The 24499-nt window shown below is 40.7% G+C and overlaps 1 protein-coding gene across 1 annotated transcript in view; it reads left to right on the forward strand.

Annotated features, from left to right (window-relative positions):
* EXOC6 (exocyst complex component 6) overlaps positions 1-24499 on the forward strand; it is a 193626-nt gene that overhangs the window by 85748 nt on the left and 83379 nt on the right. The window contains 5 exon segments of the mRNA XM_030568678.1: positions 210-307; positions 1577-1682; positions 7631-7740; positions 18225-18336; positions 20108-20242. Coding sequence (XP_030424538.1) covers positions 210-307; positions 1577-1682; positions 7631-7740; positions 18225-18336; positions 20108-20242 — 561 coding nt within the window.

The following is a 24499-nucleotide window of genomic DNA, read 5'->3' on the forward strand; positions in this document are numbered from 1 at the left end:
ACTGTAGTATTTCTAAAATAAACAGAGTATCAGGTTTACAAATTAGTAGATCATGTTATTAGTACCTTTACCTGTTGAGTCCTGTAACTTGTACAATAGCAGTACAAAATTGCATGATAAAATAAGCCCTCTTAACATATTGAATCGCTGTATGATAAGTGATGATAGTAGTTCTTGAATTATTTGTCCTTCTTATTTTTGTACTTTAGGGTTATGGGTTTCCTGTGAATCGACTGTTTGATCTTTTATTTGAAATAAGAGATCAGTACAATGAAACACTGCTTAAAAAATGGACTGGGTTGTTCAGGTTAGTATTACAAAATGAATAAACGTCTCAAAATGCTGTGTCAATTAGGGTTGGTTTAACTACTCAGTAATTGTGTCTTTGAATCAAATCTACTTTTTTCCGTTAAATTACAAATTTATTTAATTAAATACTAATTTTCTAAATTTTTGTTAACCTTGTACAGTATGCTATAGCTTGACCCAATAGGACTAAAGGTCTTTTGGCATTTCTATTATGTATTGACCTGAATGGATATAGAACTTGCAAACTGTAAAATTTAATTTCCTCCAGCATGAAAGTTTGCATTCATTTTATACAAAAATTAATATCAGGTTGGGTTATTTTGCTAGAGAAAGGTGGTAAAATTAATAATCTCTTTCCCGTTTCAGTAATGCTGTGACTTTTTCTAGTTTAAAAACATCATTGAAAATGAAATATTACAGATTCTCATAGATTGAGTTGGGCTGATGTCATTGTACAATAATTCTAGGCAATATGACATGGGGAGGCTAACCTTGAGTTATGCTATTATAGGACCATCACAAAAGTGATGCCTTTAACTTGGATGGGAAGAAGGGTACAGAAAAGGTTATTGTTTTGTTGTTAGTGAGCATTCCTTTGTATCTCTCGTGGCAGAAATTGGATGCTTTTGATGCAGCTGCTCTGCTTCTATGTCTGCCTTAAAAATAATTTGAGAAGGAAAATGGTAAACCCGGTATTAAGGGGGTTTTGGAGCTTTAATCTGAAGTTCCTGTTTCAGATAGAGAATGATCCCAATGTGCCCTGAGTGCATTTACAGTGGAAAAAAATACATTTGTGTTGAACATGTTAACTAACACAGTGTTAAACATTTGGTGTAGACTGCCATATTTATTGAGTTAGATGTTCATAGTTAACCATAGGGTAGTCCAGCTAATACGAAGTCCCTGTCTGTACTGATTTATATGATCTGAAGAGGAATTAGAAAGTACTAAGCTGTGTTTTGCATTGTGTTAATTAAAATATGTTCTCAAATGGTGTAATATTCCAGTATGGACAAATCTTCTAAGGTCAGGTAGGCTGTGAAAAAGTAATTGCATGGATAAATGCCAGTGCTCTAGTATTACTCAATCTCCCAAAATGCTGTTTGGAATTCTGGAGCAATATTGAATTCAGTTCTCCACTTTTGGAATGTACATCCAATCTGATGTCAGTGAAAAGCTTTGTATTCATTTATGTATTCACTTATTTATGATGTTTTTAAGTATTAATCCATTTCCTGACTGTGCTGATTTTGTTAACTCTGAATAGGGATATTTTTGAAGCAGATAATTACAGCCCTATCCCTGTAGCAAATGAAGAGGAGTATAAAATAGTGATTAGCAAATTTCCTTTTCAAGATCCAGAACTTGATAAGGTAAGAACAAGTTTTATATTACAAAAGTTTACTTTAAACCAATTAAATAGAGTTAGGAGCATAATGAATTTTGTAATTAAAAAGTAATTAAAGTTTTAATAACAAGGTAGATTAAGAGGCTAAATCACCTTTTTCATGGGTAATTATCTAGTTATAAATAAACATGAAAATTCAAGATGCAGACATTTAATCTGAAATTTTAGTGAGTAATGAAGCCTATAGTTTTGTAAACAAATTAATAATCAACTTTTAATAATTAATACATTTTTTGTTTAGCGACAGCTAACTTTTAAGTTTTGCTACAGCATATCAGGTTTCATAAACCACAGTCTATGATGTACTGTAGCATTACAAAATGTAACAAACAACTACAAGATCTATTAAAATATATTTTTTTGTAAATTAATTATTTGGGTGCTGCTCATCTTATTCATTATGTGGGACAAAACATAACTGAGGTTCTTCCCTATATGAACTGTATGTGTTCCTTTGAGGCCTTAGCATTCCAGTAGAGAGTTCTTGTGGATTTCTCTATGTACAGCTACTAAGTTCTTAAAGAAAATTTACTCCCTCAAAAAAAAAGATGAGACTAGTATATTGTGCAAGCCAAATGTGTTGCTTAGGTAGTAGCAGGCAGGAAGTAGAAGACCCAGTTTTGTGGTATTATTTATATCTCACTAGTTCCTAGAAGCGCAAACAAAATTGAGAATCAAATAGACAGCTATTCCCACTGTTTACCATAAAACAGTTTTTATAGGGTCCACCACTGTAGGTATCTTCTTAGGCTTGCAGATATTTTAAATCTGCCATTCAGCTGTCATTTATCTTTACAAATGTAACAGCTGGATACTATGCGTATGTTACTGCAGTGAAATGGAAGAAGATTAAAGAGGGTTTTATAATGCTTAATGAGTGTAAGCTTTATTTATAGATGAACAGGACCAGCACCAGCGTTTTTGGCGCCCTAGGCGCATGGCCATTTCGCCGCCCTGTGCGCTGCTCCTGCGGCTCCGGTGGACCTGCCACAGGCATTCCTGTGGAGGGTCCGCTGGTCCTGAGGCTCCAGTGGAGCTGCCACAGGCGTGCCTGCGGGAGGTCCACCGGACCCGCAGGGCCACCGGACCGTCCACAGGCACATCTGCGGCAGGTCAACTGGAGCTGCCTGCCGCCTCCCCGGCAAAATGCCGCTCCTCAATAATCCTGGCTCCCTAGGCGATTGCCTAGGTCACCTAAATGGAAGCGCCGGCCCTGTAGATGAACATATCTGATGGACTATAACAATCTATTAAAAATGTTAGGATGGTCCTGACTTTGATAGTACTTTACCTCACTGACATACTACGTTTACCTTTTCAAATTATTTTTTGTTAATATTCAGTTTTCTTAGCTGTATTATAATAAAGCAATACCAAAATCGGAAACAAATAAGTAAAACACAATATTAGCAATATATAGCAGACCACATAAGTCTTACATTCAGTCTTATGGATAGTATTTGTCATGACAGACTTAGCCAATAGAGTGCCTTAATTTGATATTGTATTAAATCACTAAACTATTCTATTACTTATACAAATACACCATCTTAGACCACCCACAGGGCATATAAATAAGCCGTGAGAATTCAAAAATGAGTACTTTGACAATGAGGGTAGATTGTCATTCACTGAAAAGGGAATACATTCTATGAACCATTAGTTTTCAGTTTGATTTATAACTCGGAAAGGCACTGTCATTTTAAACTAAACAACACTCGCTTTATACATTTTTCTGTGGACCAAATTTCAGTCTAGTGTGCTTGAGAATACAGCTGGGAATTGGGAGTTGCGGCTTCTGTTCCCAACTCTGCTATTGGCCTGCTTGCTTTGAGGCATTGGGCAAGTCACTTTACATCTGCACGCCTCTGCCATTTCATCTGTAAAATAGGGGATAATGATTCCTACACATTTGTAAAGATCTTTGAGAGCTATAGACAGGAGTGCTGCCAGCTTTTTTGGCGCCCTAGGTGGCGGCAGGTCCCGCCCTCGAAATGGCTCCCCGACAGAGGTGGCGGACGATCCCGCCCCCGAAATACAGCCAATGACTGGGGCGGCCACCGCCCCCCAAATATTAGTGCCCTAGGTGACCGCCTAGGTCGCCTAATGGGTTGCGTCGGCCCTGGCTATAGATCTAAAGCACTGCATAATGCAGGATATTATTAAAAATAACATTCTCTAGATTGTTTTGTCTCTTGTGTGTCCATTACTTCTTCGTCAGATAGAGCTACTGCTCTTGTATGTTCTTAAATTAAAATATGCTTATATTCATATAGCATAATGCGTACATGCATGGCCCTTGCACAAAAAGTATCTTAGTTTTCTGGTGACCATTGTTTGAAGCATCCCTCTCTAAGGTACTGGGTTTTGCAGGACATTCTGTAATTTGGTGGAATCAGACTGTCTGTTTTACTTGACCACAAAGGCAGATAGTGTTCTGCAGACATGCGAGAAACTTCTTCACAGAATACCCTGTGTCCTAGGAGAAAATGCACTGAGCTAAGAGCCAGGAGGCCATGAGTTAAGATATTGCCTTTGTTGACTGCTGTTTATATTCCATATACTTGAGAGCCCTATGCTGCCTGAGGGCTACAAGGCAGTCAAATAGTAGCCTGCATCATTTTACAAATAAGTTAACAGAGAGGTTGCGTGAGGCCACTTCAGGCAGAGTTGGGAATAGGGACCAGATCTGTAATATGGCAAACCCAAGTCTTATGCACCTAGTTATATTGACTTTTAGACTGAGTGTGCTAAACCTGTAATGTTTTGTTTATGCAAACTCTAATCACTGTGTTACACTCCCCTCTTACATTCAGGGATACAACCCATGATTTCTGATCATTGTTATTCTCCTACTGTCTAGCAAATACTTGTGTTACCCACTGGGAAAGTGGATAGCGTGGCCTCCTGTAGTGGTTGGTCCTCACAGAGGATAAACTACTACTCCTGTCTCTCCAGCGGTAGACGAGCTGAATGTTCTAGGTTTAAACCCTGCTGATAACCCATGTGGGGAGTCTGTTTAATGGCATGATAGAACTTGTTTTTTTTCAGTTTTCTTTTTTTTTTTAATGGTCTGTTCAATTCTCACACAGCGAGAAACAGGTTTTGTAGTTAAAATAGTACATGATCATCTGTCAGTGATAGTGTGATGTACAGCACAATATGGATGTCCCACATTGTGGCGATTTGTTCCACATGTTGGTAGGTTTGATGGCTGAGAGGTGTGGTTTGAAGAGTGTCAAGTTAAGTAATCCATCTTTTTTTACACCATAACTATTACATGGTGGCGCTAATCTGTTGTTACCTCCATTTTCTTGTGTGAAGAGACCTGATAACTGTCTTGTGGTAATTCCAGTTGTGAATTTATTATTGTCATTGCAGATGGGTTAAATTCTTCAGTCAATGGAAGTCAATGGTCATTGAGAATTCAATTATAATGAATTCCATACAGAAAAGGCTGTTGTTTTGGGTTTAATAAAATATTTGTTTTCTTTTTATAGTACAAAATAAATGTAAAAGGTATCAGTGTGATATGTTATTTCTTATAAATTACTATGGCTTACAAAATATATCTATCATTAATTTAAAATTGTATTATGATATTTAAATGAAATAATATATACATATTGGTTGAGATTTGCACAGCAGCCTACAGTATGTATGCACAGTAAAATTAATTGAATATTTATGTCTAAATCTGCTAGGCTGCTGTGCAGATCTCAACCATTGTATATCATTTGAACTTTTTTTTTTTTAACTTCCTTGATCTGAGAACTGCACAATTCTTCTTTAAGTGCTCGTCTATATAAGTGTTCCACTCATGGTGTGTACCTGTCTCATGCACATGAGATTGAAGTCTTTGGCCAACAGTGTCTTTTGGAGCCACACTTGTGCCCTGAGTGTGTCCTTGTGCTCCTATATCAAGGGCATAAAGGGCAGAGCAGCCCAACTGCTGCTCACTTCCTTTCACCACCTGTGGTTGTGAGATGGAGTTACCCAGTATCCATATCTAGACACATCCTTTAGCTGTTTCCCCTTCTCCAGTTTTGTGTAAATATTAGTGTCAGTTTAGGAATAGTTGATTAGAATTAGTTGTTCACTGGAACATTTTTGATAAATTTTAGTTTGAAGATGTTTTTATTTTCTTCCCTTACTGGGATCATCTTCCCAACACTGGGGCTTCAGGGTGTCTAACGCCACGTCTCTTGATTTTAAGTAATACCCTTTCTGCAAGGCAGCAATACCTATATGTGATGGTCTCACCAGGTGCGTTTTTTTGTTGTTGGGAATCTCATATCCCCAGCATGTCTTCCATCTGTAAATACTTTTCTAAAAGGATTTTGAAGGCTAGGGAGGTTCATGTATAGCTGTTTTTATTGGGTTGTTCTATGCAACCAACTTAAGATCTGGGTACTGCTGACTCCACTGGACAAATTGCATATCAGTACAGAGTGCCCCTGTGAGCATGGGTTCTTGGAGCTCTTGAGCCACATCCTCTAATGCCCAAACTTTGAACTCAGTAGGACAATTAAATCTAATCCTCACATGGAAAGGAGCATCACTCCTTGGGTGAAGTGAAAGGCAGGTTTCCTATTAAAACCTCCAGTGAAAAGAGGTCCAAGTCACCTCACAGATCCAATTCCCAAGAGATTCCTCAGCCCAAATTGACTACTAGCTGGTATTGGACTGCGTGTACCGTATTGGCATGCTAAATCAGTGGCTACCTTGACACCAAGTAATTCAGCTTTAGCAGCCCCTCCCTTAGACTTTGAATATTAATTTTTCTCATCTTCTGAGTCTCAGCATAGTGGACAGGAATCCCTTACTTTTTTCTCTAGGGCAACTTCCTACAAATTTTATGGATTGGAAAAGGAATTGAGGGTTTCATTTAGATCCATATCCCATCGGGAGAATAAGGGTAGGCCTCCCTGGTATCCTCCTCTGTGGCCCTTGGGTCTCAATTCATATAACATCCTAAGATGGCCCTGTTGGAATCCTTGGGGTTGTTATCACCCAAGACAACATATCTATATACCACCACCTGCAGGGATATCCTACTCTCGTACTTGCCACTGGAAAGGCATCAAGGTCCGATGCTTCTTTTGCAGACGTGTATGCAACCCCTCTTTAACTATGCTATGAGAACCCACCTCCTTGTGAGTCACCAAGAGTGGGATGGACATAATTATATGGACAAGCTCTCAAAGAAGAAAGAAAAGTTGCTTACCCTACAATAACTGAAGTTCTTTGAGATGTTTTGTCCATATGTATATTTTCCACAGTCCTCCCTTCTTCCCTGCTACTAGAGAGTCCTATAATATCTGTGTTTTGTGGTAGCGAAGGAACTGAGTGGTGGTTGCGCCACTCCACCCCTTATGCTATTGATACAGGAGCACAAGGACGCTTGGCGCATGACAGCTCCAATGGATGTGCTGACCAAAAGACTCCCAAATCAAGTGCCTGAGGCACATGTGCACCAAAAGTCAAATATATATAGAGAGAGCAGATTTTGAACAACTCCAGTTACTGTAGGATAAGAAATATTTCTGTTTTCTGTGCCTCTTTCCCTCCCTAGTCCTTTTCTGGCCTATTTAGACTGAAAGTTCTTTTGGACAAGAACTGTTTTTACTGTATGTTTGTCCAGTAGGGTCTCAATCTTGTCTGGAATTGTTAGGTTTTATTGTAATACAAATAAATAATTTCTGTTATGTTATAAATTATTTTCATAAGTGTGATGGTCAGTCTAATACATGCCCATGTTTATATTTGATGAAAAGCAGAAACAAAAATAAATTGGATTAAAATATTTAAATTATAGTATTTGGCATTTATTAGATTGCCACATGTAATGTGAATATCTGGTTAGAATCAAAGTTTGAAGTATAATGTAGAATTAATGTTTTGTTTCCATAGCAGTCCTTCCCAAAGAAACTCCCAATGTCTCAATCGGTGCCTCAGATTTATATCCAGGTTAAGGAGTTTATCTATGCAAGCCTTAAATTTTCAGAGTCTCTTCACCGCAGGTAAGCATTGATAAAGTGGCATATATATTGTCTTGGCAAATGCATATTATTTTTGTTTTATAGTTGGAAGATAATGAGCTCTACATACAATGTGATCAAATATAGCATGTGTATATCATATGTGCATGATAGTTTTGCACAGAAAACTGTCTAAAACTTTAGTATAATGTTAGACAGTGTTTACTGGTTTGAGTTGTATGGAGGTTTTCTTCATTTAAAAAATCATGCAGTAGTTGAAAAAAGTAACCTGGAACTGGATAGTTCGGCAAAAGCTCTTTGTTTTGCTAATGCAGATTGGTTTTGCTGGTTGGTATCTACAATATAGCTGTAGAAATTTTACTCTGAGATGGTCAGTGAAAATAGAGAAAACTTAAATAGAGTGCAAGAAGAAAAGGGAAAATGACATACAGATGAATAATTATCATTTGTATAAGTTTTGTTCTAGTTAATTCATGGAAGTCCTTTGGCCTGTGTTATACAGGAGGTCAGACTAGATGAACACAGTGGGTCCTTCTGGTTTTATAATCAGTGAATCTCCAAGTTAAATGCCAGCCACCTGCATCAATGGGTGGGGGAACTTGATGAGGCCAGCAGTGAAAGTGGGACAGCCAATCACCTGTTTAGAGGAACAAGTTTTTTCTTCCATGAGCAGAGACCCAGGGTGTTTTTTGCCTTCCTTGCAGCACCTTCAAGCTACAGTAAGTTGAGCAGGAACACACTTAGTGCCTAACTGAGGTACTGGGGTGGGGTTGTTTGTTTGTCACAACTTACGGCCTCTTTCCAGTGCAGTTAAGAGAATAAAATGAACGTTCCCAGAGGTAACAGACCTGGGATTTTGGTGCTGGATCTTGAGCTCATGTGATAGGGTGAAACCTTGTGGCCTTTGCGGACCGAGGTCCCCTCCAAGCTGCACCCTCTGTCCCCTTCATGCGGAAGGGGGTGTGTTAGGATTCAGACAGAGCTGACTCCTGTGTGGGGTAGGCTGAGGAAAGCCTGCCCAGCATTATAGGTTATATGGTAAGGACTGAAGCCCTGTAACCCTGGCACCAGTTACGGGTTATATAGGGCCAGTGCAAGGATATTTTGCGCCCTAGGCAAAACTTCTTCCTTGTGTCCCCTTCCCCTCCCCCCAGAGCATCGCTTATTATACACTTTCAAATATGAATATTGCATAATGTGGCAGTGTTCGTTAGTATTAATACACATTCAGCTTGAAAATTTATTAATTTCATTATTTAGTCTACATATTTAATGAAAATAAATAGCCTTGGGTCTCCTGCACATGACTAGAGTCCCTCCTGCCCCCCCCCCCCCCACCCATGGATCTGGAAAAGACTGTTTTGGGGATCAGAGCACAGATCTTGGGGGCTCGAGGAGGAGGCAGCTCCAGGCTGGCAGTGGGGACGCAGGTGGGCAGTGATGTGGGGCGTGGCGGAGGGAAGCAGCAGGGCCCACAGTTGCAGAGGACGCTTGCAGAGGTAGGTGCTAAGGGGCAGGCCCTGTGGGAGGAGAGGAGAGCTCTGCGGGGTGGGTGCCCGAGGGCAGGATCTGAGGGGAGGGGGGAGTGCTGTGGGATGGGTTCCTGTGGGAAGGCTCTGTGAGGAGAGGAGAGTGCTGCGGAGTGGGTTGCAGGGGGAAGGGGAGGCTGTATGAGTGGAGAGGGGAGCGCTGTGGGGTGGGTTACAGGGGGAAGGATCTGGGGGGAGAGGGGAGCGCTGCGTGGCGGGTTGCAAGGGGAGGGGAGGCTTTATGGGTGGAGAGGGGGGCACTGTGGGGCAGGTTGCAGGGGGAAGGGTCTGGGGGGAGAGGGGAGCGCTATGGGGCGGGTTGCAGGGGGAAGAGTCGGGGGGGAAAGGGGAGCACTGCCTGTAGGGCAGGTGCCCGAGGGCAGGCAGGCTGTGGAGAGGGCGAGGTCGGCGTGATGGGCCCTGCGGTGTTCCTGGTGACTGCAGCTGCCAGCCAGCGCTGGGTCTCGAGGTGCGGGGCCAGCCAGCGTGTACGACCGGGCTCCGCGGGTGTTGACTCCGCCGGCTGGCAGCATCAAGGCGCACGTGGGACCCAGCTCCTACCAGCTGCAGCCTGTGAAACAGCAGAAAGCAGGTAACAGCTGGGAGCATCCACATTCACTCCCCGGTTCCTCCTGCACCCCTGGCCGCCTCGCTGGAGCTGTGAGCGGAACTCGCTCCCTGCACAGTGTCCTCCGAGCTCCTCAAGGCAAACCCTGCCCTGGCCTGGCCGCGGACTGCCCCTGTGCAGGGAGTATAAAAAAAATTTTTGGACACCCCTTTTTGGCCCCCCCAAATCTTGGCGCCCTAGGCGGCCACCTAGTTTGCCTAGTGGTTGCACTGGCCCTGGTGTTATCTAGTAAGAAGCTGTGTAATACAAGAATTAGAGGTCATCAAATGAAATTAATAGACAGCAGTTTAAAATAAACAAAAAGAAGTATTTCTTCACACAATGCACAGTCAGTCTTTGCCAGAGGATGTTGTGAAGGCCAGGACTATAACAGGGTTCAAAAAAGAACTAGATAAATTCATGGAGGATAGGTCCATCAGTGGCTATTGGTGAGGATGGGCAGGGATGGTGTCTCTAGCCTCTGTTTGCTAGAAGCTGGGAATGGATGACAGGAGATGGATCACTTGATAATTACCTGTTTTGTTCATTCCCTCTGGGGCACTTGGCATTGGCCACTGTCGGAGGACAGGATACTGGGCTAGATCGCAATGATGAGCTGCCAGAATCTTAACAACCAGTTCCCTATAAAAAGTTCTGATTTAAGGGATGTGCCACAGTGTGTATTTTTTGTACCAATAGGGTTACCATACGTCCGTATTTTCCCCGGAGGAATTCCTCCTGGATGGCGATTTAAGAACTAAAAAGCCTGACATGTCCGGGAAAATACAGATGTATGTTAACCCTACCTAAATTTCTTTTTTTAAAAGATGGGCCTGAACTAGAAATGAGCTCAGTTTCACATGTGGGTGTGCTAGGGTGACCAGATGTCCCGATTTTATAGGGACAGTCCCGATTTTTAGGTCTTTTTCTTATATAGGCTCGCATTACCCTCCATCCCGTCCTGATTTTTCACACTTGCTGTCTGGTCACCCTAGGGGGGGAACATGTGTGGGTCCCAGCTGCTCCCTGCCCCCCTCATTGAAGGAAGTGTGCAGGGTTACTGCCTTGGAACTGCAGGGCACCAGTGGATGTGGGTCCGGCTGCAGACAGGGGCGTGGGGTAGGGCTAACTGGAGGCAAGGGGTACAGGACTGGCTGCAGGCAGAGCAGGGGATGCAGAACTGGCTGGAGACAGGAGGGTGCAGTATTGGCTGGAGGCTAGGAGGTGCAGGGTTGGCTGGAGCCGAGGGGTGTGGGGCTGACTGGAGATAGGGGCTGGCTGCAGGTAGGGATGAGGGGTATGTGGCTGGCTGGCTTTGGGTAGGGCCACAGTGGGGGTGCGGCAGGGGTTGGCAGGGCTGGTGACAGAGGAGTGCAGGCTGTCTGGCTTTGGGCAGGGGTTGGCTGGAGACAGGGCGGGGGGTGCAGCAGAGGCTGGCTGCAGGCAGGAGGAGCGGGGCTGGCTGGCTTCAGGCAGGGTCGCAGGAGGGTGCGGCAGGGGTTGGCTGGAGACAGGGCGGGGGTGCGGGGCTGGTGCAGGCAGGGCAGTAGGTGCGGGGCTCGTGCAGGCACGGCAGGGGGTGCGGGGCTGGCTGTGGGCAGGGCAGGGGTGTGGGGCTGGTACAGGCAGGGCAGGTAGTGTGGGGTACTCATGAGGAGAGTGTCTTGGAGTAGCCTGAGCAGCAGGATGCAGCCCAGGCCCAGCAGAGCATCCGGGGACCCACCAGGCAGCAGTGGGAGCCCCAGGGCAGGGGTGCAGCAGCAGCAACAGGGCCAGGTGGCGGCCCACATGGCTCCCACAGTGCAGCACCCCTGGCAGCTGGAGGAGGAATTACACACTTCCCGGCCAGAGCCCATCAAAGGCGCAGCGCCCCCTCCTTGCAGGGAAGCAGGTTAACAAGCGGTTCTAAAACCCTTCAAAATTTAATGACCGGTTTGCATGAACCGGTGTGAACCGGCTCCAGCTCACCACTGGCTAGATGCACCTTTGGTCTGACCCAGTAGGGTCATTTTTATGTTCTTAACTCTGGCTCTCGAACCAATTAAATGCCTGGTCTAGGAGAACATGAATGATGGGTGGGTAGTGCCCCTCCCCCGTGTTAAAGTTTAATAAAAGTTGCTTTCTGCCACTTAATTACATGCATGTGTCTGTCTCCATGCATCCGACGAAGTGGATATTCACCCACGAAAGCTCATGCTCCAATACGTCTGTTAGTCTATAAGGTGCCACAGGACTCTTTGCTGTGTCTTAGTTTTGTCACTGTGTCCAAATTAACATGATGCATACTGTAAAACCATAGCATACTCACATACTTACTTATATACTTTCTTCTTCCATCTTGCCTCATATATATTTTCCCCAGTCATTCTGCCTTTGTCTTAGTTTACTTAGACTGTGAGTGCTTTGGGGCAAGAAACATACCTTTACTTCCTATACAAAGCACTGTGCATACTAATGGTGCAATATGGAAGCATAAAATAATAATATGGTCTCCCATCCCTACATTGGACCAGAATTCTTGAATGTATGTCAAATTGCTCTTACTTTGAAGATTCTCTTTGAAGTCACTTAGAGAGAGAGAGTTCTGACAAAGCTAAGCTAAATATAAACTAAAGTGAAACCTCTACAAAATGACTTTCTTCAGTGGAAAATATTTCAACACTTCCATTCTCCCCCCTGCTACCCCCTCAAAAACAAGCCCAGCTTGGTTTTAATTACATAAAATAACATTTGTAGATTAGTCTTGAAGGCTCAAATTTGCTATTCACAGCTGGTCATCCACTTTTGCACTGTTAACAAATGTAAATGACTCTCCTTTCACACATTCTTAATTGATACTGTTTATAATTTACACGTACTAATGAGTGCCTGTTGACCCAGTGACTCATTAAACACACAAATTACTCTTTCCTAACTGCTATGTTAACAAACCTCCAAGAGCTAAAAATAACAGATTTTTGCATCAGTGTTGAAATTCAGTTAGTGGTCCTGGGTAATTGGGTGGGTGAATGGGGTGTTTTGTGAGACAGATCCTGGAACACACTTTTTTTTTTCTAAATTCAAATCAGAACTGTTTTCTTGTCGTACCAGTCTTTATAAGCATTACCAAATTGTAAACAGATACACAGCCTAGGTATCTGTTGGATAGATACTGTTTGCAGTGTTGTAGGCCTGTTGGTCCCAGATATGAGAGAGACAATGTGGGCGAGGTAATATCTTTCAAAAGTTTCTCTCTTCCACCAGCAGAAGTTGGTCCAATAAAAGATATTACCTCTCCTACCTTCTCTCTCTCAAAGGTGTTTTCTCTCTTTCTGCCCCACAAGTTTGGGGTGTGTGTATATATCTGTATGTACAGATTTGTGTATGTATTTATATTTATACTATAAGAACTGTGCATGCTTTTTGTGAAATATAAGGATTTTATCTTTTCCCAGGTTGATCTCTAAATCCATTGTATTGTTGCAGCATGTTTGTAGTAAATGTGAATTCTTTTGGGAACTGTCCTGAGTGGGTATAAGCCGGCATTTTATCTGTCTCTCATTTATTTGGAGCATTGTGTTTGGGGACTTTGTTCCACTACTGTTGCTAACTCATTAGTGAGTATGTTAAAAAAGTTAGGGCTCAGGTTAAGTGACATGTTTCCATGAGTGGAACTTGGACTCTGCGTCTTGAATTGCCATTCCTCAAGTTTGGTTTTTAGCCTTCCAAGACTAAGAAAAAATTGGCTTAATTTCAAGGTCTGATTATGGGTATAATGTCTCATCAAATCACTGTTGTTATAGCAATACCTCTTTATGCCATATAAAAATGTGGATTTCAAGGATTTTGTTATGTGAGACGAGTGTGTTCAGATGGTGATTCATTTATTAAAGATACAGTTTTGCTTTTAAGTGTTTTGCCTGATGTATTTCTTAAGAGTAGTGTTGGTGTGTTGTACAAAGTGGCAATGGCAGTTTTCTGGAGATGTAAAATTTCCAGTAGCTCAGCAATTTAACACCACTATTAATTTTGTTCCCATTCACACTTGATATGTTGAAAAATAAGAATTTAAACATGCATTGAAAGCCAGCCACAGGTTATTGCCAATTGGAAGAATTTGCTTGAAATCAAAGATGCAAAGTCTACGTGACTGATTAGAGATGAAATACTCAGGTTTGGGGAGAGGAAGCTGGCTAACATTTGTTTGTAGTTTTTTAACATGAATTCTAGAAACTCTTCATACTTAATTTTACTGACTTTGGTGTAATGAAGAGGTATTGAAATTCTATTTGTATCTTTCAGACAAATGTGAAGTTTTGCAATTGTTTTTATGCTCTTTTATGATAACTCTCACAGTGTATAGCTATTAAAGGATGAAATGGATAACCTTCAAATTATTATTTGTATTTTGAAATTATATATTCTATTAAGAATTCCTAGATCTAATATGTGAGACTTACATATTTCTAAAAAACTCCTGGGGAAAGAGAGAATATTTAATCTGCAGGGCAATCTTGAGCAATATGAGTTAGTTAATAGAAAATGGAAAAAATTTATAACGTGGAAAAATCCATTGGATCTGTGAGAGGTTAAAAAATTAAGGAAAGTGATTAACCTTTAAAATGTGCAGTGACTGGCCTGTAAAATTAGGGATGTCCAAAATATGGCTGTGGCTTGAATCCAGACCTTGATATTTTTAAATCCAGTTTGTCGTCTGCTGAATACTTCAGTTTGTAGCTGCTCCCTGATAAATTACAAATAATAATTTCTAGTTCTTATATGGCACTTTTAATTTCTTAGCTCTCAAAGCATGTAAAAAAGAGGATCAGAATAATTCTTTTACATGCCCTTTAATTTTTTGGCCTCCTTTATCTTCCCCTGCAGCAGTGGATTATCACCACTATCACCACTACCATTAGAAAAAGCATTTCTTCTGACTGAGTATGGGAGCTGTTTGGGGAGTCACAGTCACAGGACAGTCATCACCAGGGTTCAGCAGTAGCATTGCCAAATATATTCTGGAATCTTGGGCAGTGATTTTCAAAGGAGCAGAGGGAATTAAGTGCCCGTCTCCAACTGACTTTCACTGGGAATTGGGTCTAACTGTGTTAGGCTTCCTTGAGAATCCCAGCCTTGGCTAATAATTTTAAAAGTGAAAAGAAGCTGAGAGTGATTCCCTGAAAGGATTCAGGATGTGTAGATTGGAAAGTGACTTACTCTGAGCAACCAATAATTTTTAGTTCATTACTTAAATGTGTTTTGCACCCATGTTATTTCTTCTGCTCTGAACATTGGGTTCTATTAGCAGTTTGACACAGTATAGATCAAGTAAATCAATCCAGATTAGTTTCCAGCAGACTCTAACTCATATTAAAAACCCGTCAGAGTAGCACTGTATCAAAAATATTCCATAGAATCTGTCAGTGTAAAAATGTTGAATGATAAGACCACACAGTTGAATCTTGGGGTACAAAACCTAAGTAGTAAGAATGTAAATGTGTTAGTAGGGCATTTAGATTAAGAAAAAGATACTGAGTGCACAGTACTGAGAGAGATTGGAGAGGCTGTGAAATTTTACAAAATGATGCACAAGTCACATAAGTTACACAATATGACAAAATTTAGAGAAGCAATTTCTCAAGATTTTAATGGTTGCTCTTGGAACAGCTTGTTCTTAGAGGACACAAAAGGGAGTGGCTGTTTCCTTGACTTAGTCTTAAAGTAACAGTGTTTTGTAGCCATGTTGATCCCAGGATATGAGAGAAGGTAGGTGAGGTAATAATATCTTTCACTGGACCAACTTCTGGCATGATCTCCAGGTAGGTTTCCTGATTTTTTTCTTCCAGGGTGTGTGAGCAATTAAGGAAGACAGGACATTGCTAAGAAGCTAAATGGTTTATTTGCATCAGTCTTCACCATAGAGAATGTTAGAGGGCTGCATACTCCAGGCCTGATTGGTTTTGATAGTAAAGACATGGTTCTATCAGAAATTGAGTTACCAGAAGAAGTGGTGGAACAAATTGATTATTTAAAAAGCAACAAGTCACTAGGCCCAGATGGTTTAAATCTAGGAGTGCTGAGGAGCATGTATGAAGTGGCTGAACTGCTGGCAAAAATTTGCAGTCCCTCATTAAAAACAGCTACTAGGTACCCTCCAATATCCTGTAATGTTCTACCTATTTTAAAATGGCTTTAGGGTGATCCTTGAAATAGAATAATTAATATATGATGGGATCTATCCAGCATGATTTCTGCAAAGAAAAATTGTATCTCACTAATCTATTAGAATTCTTTGAATATGTCAGTAATATTTGATAAAGATAACCAGCTTGACATAGTTTTAGATTTTCAAAAAGCTTTTGACAAGGTCCTTTGCAAGAGGCAACTAAAAAAACTAAATAGTCATGTGGTCAGAGGCAAAATATTGTCACAGATCAGAAACTGGCTAAGAGACAGAAGACAATAGGAAAAAATGTCAATTCATCATGCCAAAAGGTTAACACCAGGGTGCCACAAGATTCTGTATTGCGTCTGGAGTTTAATATATTTATTAATGATTGGAAAGAGGGACAAGCATGAGGTGGAACAATTGGCAGATGACACTGATATCTGGATTAGCCAAGACTGGAGAAGACTTCAGAGAGAGTTAGGCAAGCTAGGTGAATGGGCAAAATAATGTCAGATGAAGTCCAGTGTTGATAAATACAAAGTAGTGCTCATTGAAGGGGAAAATGTGTGTTGATGGTGCACCTCCTAGGGTTCTAAATTGACTATGTTAACTTACAAAAGGGACAACTCCATAAAGACCTCTGATCAATGTGCAGTATGGTCAAAAAAGCAAACATTCCATGAAATTTAAAGGTGGCAAACTCAAAACGGATCAAAGGAAATATATTACACGATGTATAATCAGACAGTGGCACTCATTGTCATCAGACATGGAAGCCAAGAATTTAGGAAAATTCAAAGAGGTAATGGATGTTTATATGGATAACAAGAAATAATAATAGTTAATAATAACAAAAAAGATATGCAGGGTTTACGGTAATCTCTTACTATTCTGGATTAGGATGAGGCCTTTGTAAGGGAGCAGATTACCCCATATCTGCCCACTTCAGGGTTTCTTACACCTTCCTTTGAAGCATCCAGTGTTGGCCTCTACCAGAGACAGGGGACTGGATGTGGACCATGGGTCTGATCCAGCATGAAAGTTCCTATGTTTCTGATTTTTAAAGTGCTTAGCTGCTGGTGACACAGTGCTAGTAGTGTGTGTTTCGGTTCATCTGGCACAATTTTCCTGGCCAGTGATTAATTCCCACTAAGGTGTTCCATGACCTGCCAGTACATGTCGTGGGCTTGATTTTCTTTTGTGTGTGTGCGTGTGTGTGTGTGTGTGGTGTTAAATGTTAGAATTAGAGAGGATGTTTCATTCATTGCAGCAATGATACTGGGGAGGAGGCACCCCTCTGAAGCCAAAAAAAGAAAGAAAGAGGTTTTCCTTGTAATTGGCTGGTTACAGAACTCCCAACCAGTCACTTCAGATTGGAAGCAGGTTAATGTTCTGATATCTGATTCTGTTGAAAAGGATGTGAAAGGCATACTTTTGTCCTTGCCAGAAGGGGACAGATTAGTCACTTTAATTATACTGAAGCTGATTAAATTTCTTTAACTACTTAACCAAGTCAATAGACAGATATTATTTCTGCAACACGTATAGATGTTTCCTGACTCCCGTTTGCCTTCTGATCACCACACATTACCTTTATGTGACAATGAGGAGCGACTGGACTTCTTCACTTCCACCAATGGGATTTTCATGGGGAGACTGACAAGTTACTAGTTACCGTGGTTACATGGCCTGAACATCTGATAACAAAGAATGCTAGGATAACCCAGTCAGTGCTTTTCCCTAAGTGGTTGTGAAGCACTGTTGGTGCAAGCTCAGAAATTCATATAGCATAAGTGCAGTGAGAGTTGAGTAATGTTGATCCTGGATTTTGGTGTTGGGATTTTAAATCCATCTAATTACAAGGATATAATTCTGAGATATATTGAATATTAAACTGTGGCACACCCATGAGTTGGTAGAGGAGAAAATAACTAGGGCAGGAGGAAAAGAACAGAACAGAGGAAAGGCCTGAAACAATGGAAGTAGATGTTGGTGCCATTTAAATAGACTCAGTATCCACACATGTGAAAGAAATTGACCAAGGCAGAGATGAGGAAGAGTCAAAGACAACCTTGGAGCCACCATAGCAGAGAGGGTTTGTTAATATTTGTAAACCATGTTGAAGATGCTAAGCATGTGAAGATGTAAAGGTGCTAAGTATTTCAGTTAAAGTATTGTAACTTTATATCCGTTTAATGGTATCCAAAACTTTGTTTTTCAGTTCAACAGAAATAGATGATATGCTTAGAAAATCTACAAATTTGCTGCTAACAAGAACTTTAAGTAGTTGTTTACAAAACCTCATCAAAAAGCCACACATAGGTTTAACAGAGGTAAGTTAAAAAATACATAGCCCAAAGATTTTTTTTTATAAAGGATAATTACTGCTAAACATGTTTTCATAAATCCAGCTATATTGTAGTACTAAGGTTTATACCAGGTTAACAAATATAATAGTTTGCTTGGTTTTAAATCGCAAGAAACACTTTTATGTATAAATTCAAGAAATAGAAATGGAGGAAGGTGTATAGATGTATATTGCCATATGAAAATGACAAAGCTGTAGTGTGTTGGGTCTAATGAAATATATGTTTATATGTGGATGCATATTGAAGGAAGGGTTGCATTGAAGGAGTCCTGTTCAATAAGACATAGGTGTTCAAGGAATGAGTTAAGGGCTCCTGCCTCATTGGTTGCATATTATTCAGTGCAGAGCATTCTTCTGCTGTGTACAAATAGAAGAACATGGTGGAATTTCTTTCTTCTTATTTTTAAAAATAGGAAATTTCTCACACACACACACACACACACAAAATTACAGCTGCAAAGTGAAGCAATCAGTTCAAGAAACAACAAAGTTAAGGTTCCCTGTCCTCCTTTAGTGTGTGCATTGCAAAAAAATATTTTATTACATGATTGCATACTATTTTTTACACAGGACCCCAGCTTCATTCAGGGTGTGTATTGGACTGAAAATGAGACGGGGTTGGAAAGTGAATTAGTGCTTGTGTACATGGCAAGTTAGTGTGCAGCAAGCCGGGGGGTGAATATACAGTTCTTTGGCTAGCTGTGCGCTAATATCCAGTGTGGGGTGTATGCTAGGATTTTCATTCTTCTGTGGCAGTGATCACATGGGATGTTAGTGCACAGAAAGCTGGTGTGCTGTAGATCATATTCTGACTTGCGGAGCACTAACTCACTGTGTAGATAGCTCTTAGTCTGATGTCTCATTTCCTGCAGTTATATGCTGTGCTATGGTGGCAGCATGGGTCTACTGAAAGCTGATGAGTGATGCTGCAGTTAAAAGAACTGGGCTGAGGCTATGAGACCTGGGTTCTATGGGGTCTATAGTATCTTGGGAAAGCACATGATCTCTCTATGCCTTAGTTGTACATCTGTAAAATAGGGTACTTCCTGAACTCTCAGGGATGATGTGAAGATAAAATCTTTATTATATTTGAGGTGCTTAGTTACTAAAATGAATAAGGGCTATAAAGAGAGAGAAGAATCCTTTATATTGGGCAAGGTTTGGTTGCCATCCAGTAAATGAGGCATGGGGCGACACAGTGTATAGTGACGGTTTAAGAAATATTGAAATGCTGTTTCATTGACTAAGCCCTGTCTGTTTTGTGTACTGAACAAAGACATGGGTCCAGCAGAAAAAGAGAATATCATATAATACTGGGTCATAGTTTATGCACAAGGGTGCAATCTTAACTTTGAAATTTCCTAACTTCTGACTTTCACTTTGTGACCTTAACATTTAATGTAATGCAGAGATATTTCTGGTATGGAATTATTAATTTGGTTGGCATGATCTTTTTTTAATGGTATCAGTCTTACAATATAAAATGGAATTTCTTTTTAATGAATTGATGGTTATAATTTTTGGTTTTAAACTTTTGACTGTTCGCATGTACACTGTAGTATGACTTGTAAGCAGTTTTTGCATTCTGGCTTTAAAATTGGCAGTTATTCACTTGTATCCTGTAATACTGTAATTATCTACTAGCAATGCAGTGGCTGAAAGCAATAACTCTTAAAAAAAATCCAGTGATATTTGTTGATGCAAGGGCATTTTACTGGAATTTTGGTCTTTTGTAGCTGGTGCAAATCATCATAAACACAACACACCTGGAACAAGCCTGTAAATACCTTGAGGACTTCATAACTAACATTACAAATATTTCCCAAGAGACTGTTCACACTGCAAGACTATATGGTCTTTCCACTTTTAAGGTATGTAATATGTCACTATTTAAATTATGAAGTCTAAAAATCTTTGCATTAAAATCACCGTACATTAACTGTAAAAAAGAAAAATAAATGAGGGCCCAGAGGTTCTTACATGTTTTTACATTAATAGTTTCCTAAATGTTAAGAATTAAAGATAAATTATCAGTATTAACAGTGAACAGGTAAATGTAGTTTTTCTTTTATGGCATTTTAAACATTAATAGGACATGAAAATGTGTTTGTATGTACATCGAAACAGCAAACTCTTGCTGATAGTTCATGTCTTAGACTTGGGGTAACTTGTGGTTTTATTATTTACCGTATCATAAACTTTAATAGATTGTACTTCATATACTGTAAATTGTTTAGTTTCAGAACAATATCAAAGAAACAACAGGTTTGCTCAAAAGGTATATGTGTATATATAAAAACGTTTGCCTTTTTCTGCTGTAAAAGCGGTACTTCATGATATATTTTCAAGCATTCTTACTTAGTAATGTCAAAGAAACAGAATTTAAAAAGTGAAACTGTTGTAGTATAAGTACATTTCAACCTGAGAATGAAAACATGATTCTGATATTGCACTGCTAGAAAACACATTGTTTTGAAGGCTCTTAGGTAACAGCAAGACAGAATGCAGAACTTTACTTACGAAGTTCAGAAATGGTTTATAAAGCAATAATAGTTACATATTTGACTTTTGAAAATCAAGTTTTACTGAATTTTCATTTAAAATAAGAAATAGTATTCATTCACAATAATATATGCAAAAAATGTAATTATATCTGGCTCTATGCCACCCTATTTTATTTATATCGATGTCTGTTGTCTAGAGTTAAAAGGTTTGAGTCAACAATTCAATGATTAATACTATTCTAAGTGGGAGGCGGAAGGCGGAAAAACTGTGGGATAGAGGGAGCTATGGGTGGGAAAGAATTGTTGATTCCTAAATTCTAATATTAGCTAATCATATGCATCTGTCTGGCCCAATGGTTAATAAGATTATAATCCTATAAATTGTTTTTTCATAGTGTAAATTGAGGAATGGCTACCATATAAATGTCAATCTTGTAGCACACAAAAGGAGCTACATATAGAAGGTTAATGAACCACAAATCTAGGCACAGCATAGATTTTCATTGCAGTTCATCAAGCTAAGAGTTTGTCTACACAGCAGCTGTGAGGGTCCCCGAAATGGGTAGGCAGACATGCTAGCGGTAGTTTAGCTAGCACACTAAAAATAGTGTGGCTGTGGAGGGACGGGTGGTGGCAGAAGCTGGCCATCCAGGGGATTGGGTAGGATTGTACTTGAGCAGCTAGCCTGAGCTGCTGCCCATGCTGCCATAGTCACACTGCTATTTTTAGCATGCTACCTGGAGCTAGTGTGGGTCTGTCTAACCATGCTGGGAAGCACACTCCCAGCGGCTGTGTAGTTATACCCTTAGCCTGTTGCGTGGCATCATGGTTCTGAGCTTTTTCTTCTTCCATTCATTTTTGGCAAGGTAATTGTTCAGGAAGGGTTTAATATAAGGGAATATTGTGTTCTTCTGAGTGCTGGTTTCTAGAATCAGGTAAGTACAGTATTCTAATCTAGACTATAGTTGTTATGGAGCAATCCTGAACCATATGTAAAATTGTTGTGTTGTTGTTTGTATTATGTTAGTTCCTAGAGCCCACCAGTCAAGGACCATTATCTGAGGCTCTGTACAATCAAAAAAATAGTCCCCATCCAAAAGAATCTAGCCTTATCCAAACTACTCTGACAACTTTTATTCTCTATTAGAATACTCATTTTATATATGGGAGCCCAGTAAATTCTGTAAATCTATCCATTATAGAGTCATGTGTCCATATCTCTTTATTTTTTGTACTTTTACCCTCATAAATACATTTTTGCCGCAGTTTGGTCTCTAAAATGTTCAACTAGAATTGCCAGACCACAGTTCTGTCTAGTCAGATATCTTGCCTCTGGCTGTGGCTACTACCTGACAAATACTTTCTGGAATGTAGGCGGTGGTCAGTTTATTGCATGTTACTACAAAATACATATATCAGCACATAAAAAACACCTTTCTACCTGCTTTAAAATACTACTTCACTTCCACTTGCATAACCTTAATTTAAAATTGCTACCTATACAAAGGATGCAATGGGTAAACCAAAATTTCAGGAATGTGGAAAGAGAACAGTCACATCAGAATCTACAGAATGTCACTGTTATTATCTTATCATCTACTAATGAAATATGCTGTGATTTTGACATCACAACTGTTGTGTACCGTATTACAATTTTGTGTGTTCCAAGATAGACATCTGTGACTCCAAATGGAAAACATTCCTAAATTTACACTGAATATGTGATTTCTGGGATCTATCTATTTATCTATTGCCTACAAAAAAACTATGTTAAATTATTCAGAAAAAATATGCATGTGATCATGTCGTTAAATCATGTATCATAATGCATGCAACACAAGGGAGTTGAATTAAGGTTGCATGGGCAACCTTAATTATGGCATTTTGTAACTTTTGACTGCTTGACCTTGCAATCTTAATAATGTTCTTTTGATATAATCTTGTGTGTGTAGTTTCCTAGATTTCTAAAAAAGCAAACTGAGAAAATAGAAATCCCATCATGTGAAACATATTGACACCCATGTTTCATTTTAGAACCTTTAGATCCTCTGCACAGATCACTGCTACCTGAGTTTATGGAGCAACTGGTGGAAGTAGACTGTTATTCTCAGCCCCTAGAGGGTTTCATAGCTATTTGTAGATGGTCAAGAAATAATGTTGAGACTTAGAAATCCTGGGTTTGATTCCAGGTTAAGAGGAATGTTCCCTAGTGGTTATAAGTCCTTCTGCCTCGGTCTATCACCATCCTGTCTCTGTTCCCCTCTGCTTCTATCAATTCCACACACCAACTCCTATGTCTGTCTCCCTCTGCTCCTGTCCTCTTCTGCCTCTCTGCTTCTATCCCCACCTTGTCTGTGCTCCTCACTGCTCTGCATTCAAGTCAGGCTGCTTCCTCCTCTTCCCTGCCTCCGTGCAAGCAATGGATACATTGAAAGCACAAGGGACGCTATTTCTGCTCTCATTTCTGATTATCTGCGCCACAGTAGCTCTCAGCTGCCAGGAGGAACAATTGCAGGGAAAGTCCTACTCAGCCCCTATAATCTTTGGATGGAGCATAATTGTGCAGTCTGTTTGGCACATAGCAGCTGTGCAGGGACAGAGCATGCTCAGAGCAGATGGACTCTTCAGAGAATTTAGCTGCCAAACTCTCAGCAAGCCTCTATTGATCATGTGTAATCTGAAACATTTTCAGAGGTTATAACTTGACCACAGGGCTGGCCTTACCATGAGGCGAACTAAGGTGGCCGCCTTAGATGCCAGAAGGTGTGTGGGGGGGTCACTAGGATCCAGAGTGTAGAAAATTGTCTGCTGTTGGTGCATATGTATTCTCTCTGCTCTCGATGCACAGAGATGGTCGAGCGCTGTGCTTGAGGAAGGAGGGCCCGAGAGATAATAGGCAGGCAGGAGAAAAGGTGAGAGGGAATAACAGAAAGCAGCAGGAGCTGCAGAGAGAGAGAGGAGGAGCAGCCTCTTATGTATCTGTCTAGCACCCCCAGGAGCCTGGACTGATGAACACCAGCTTCTCAGGGAGCTTCCTGTTTCCTGCTGCTTCCCTGAACCCACTTGAGGAGAACAGGCAGTCAACTGAAGTAGTAGGAGCTAGTTAGGCCCTTAAGACCCTGATGTCTTCTCTCACTCAGGCCCTGCTACCAGCCTGCTTATTTGTCCCCTTCAATTGAGTGTTGAGAGCCACTAGAGCTGGCACAGAACAGCAGTCATGAGTGAAAGAAGAAAACGCCCCTCTGGGGCAGCATTCAGAAAAAGAAAGAAAGCAAAGGAAGCTTTTCTATCTAAGAGGAAGGAGCTCTCCTGAGATACTTAGTGTGACAGACCTAAACCAGTGGGGTACAGGAGTCTGGTAGAGGGCAAATATACTGGTCACTGGATGAGTAGTTTTCTGCTCCCTGAGTGACCAGAGCAGGGGCTGCACTAGAATAATCAGGAACCTGCTAGAGCCAATTAAGGCAGACAGGCTAATTAGAACACCTGCAGCCAATTCAAGGCAGGCTAATCAGGGCACCTGGGTTTAAAAAGGAGCTCACTCCAGTCGGGGGGGGGGGGAGCCAGAGGAGAGGAAGTGCATGTGAGGAGCTGGGGGCAAGAGGCACAAGGAGCTGAGACTGA

This window comes from Gopherus evgoodei, chromosome 7 (genome assembly GCF_007399415.2).
Source record: "Gopherus evgoodei ecotype Sinaloan lineage chromosome 7, rGopEvg1_v1.p, whole genome shotgun sequence".
Classification (NCBI taxonomy): domain Eukaryota; kingdom Metazoa; phylum Chordata; order Testudines; family Testudinidae; genus Gopherus; species Gopherus evgoodei.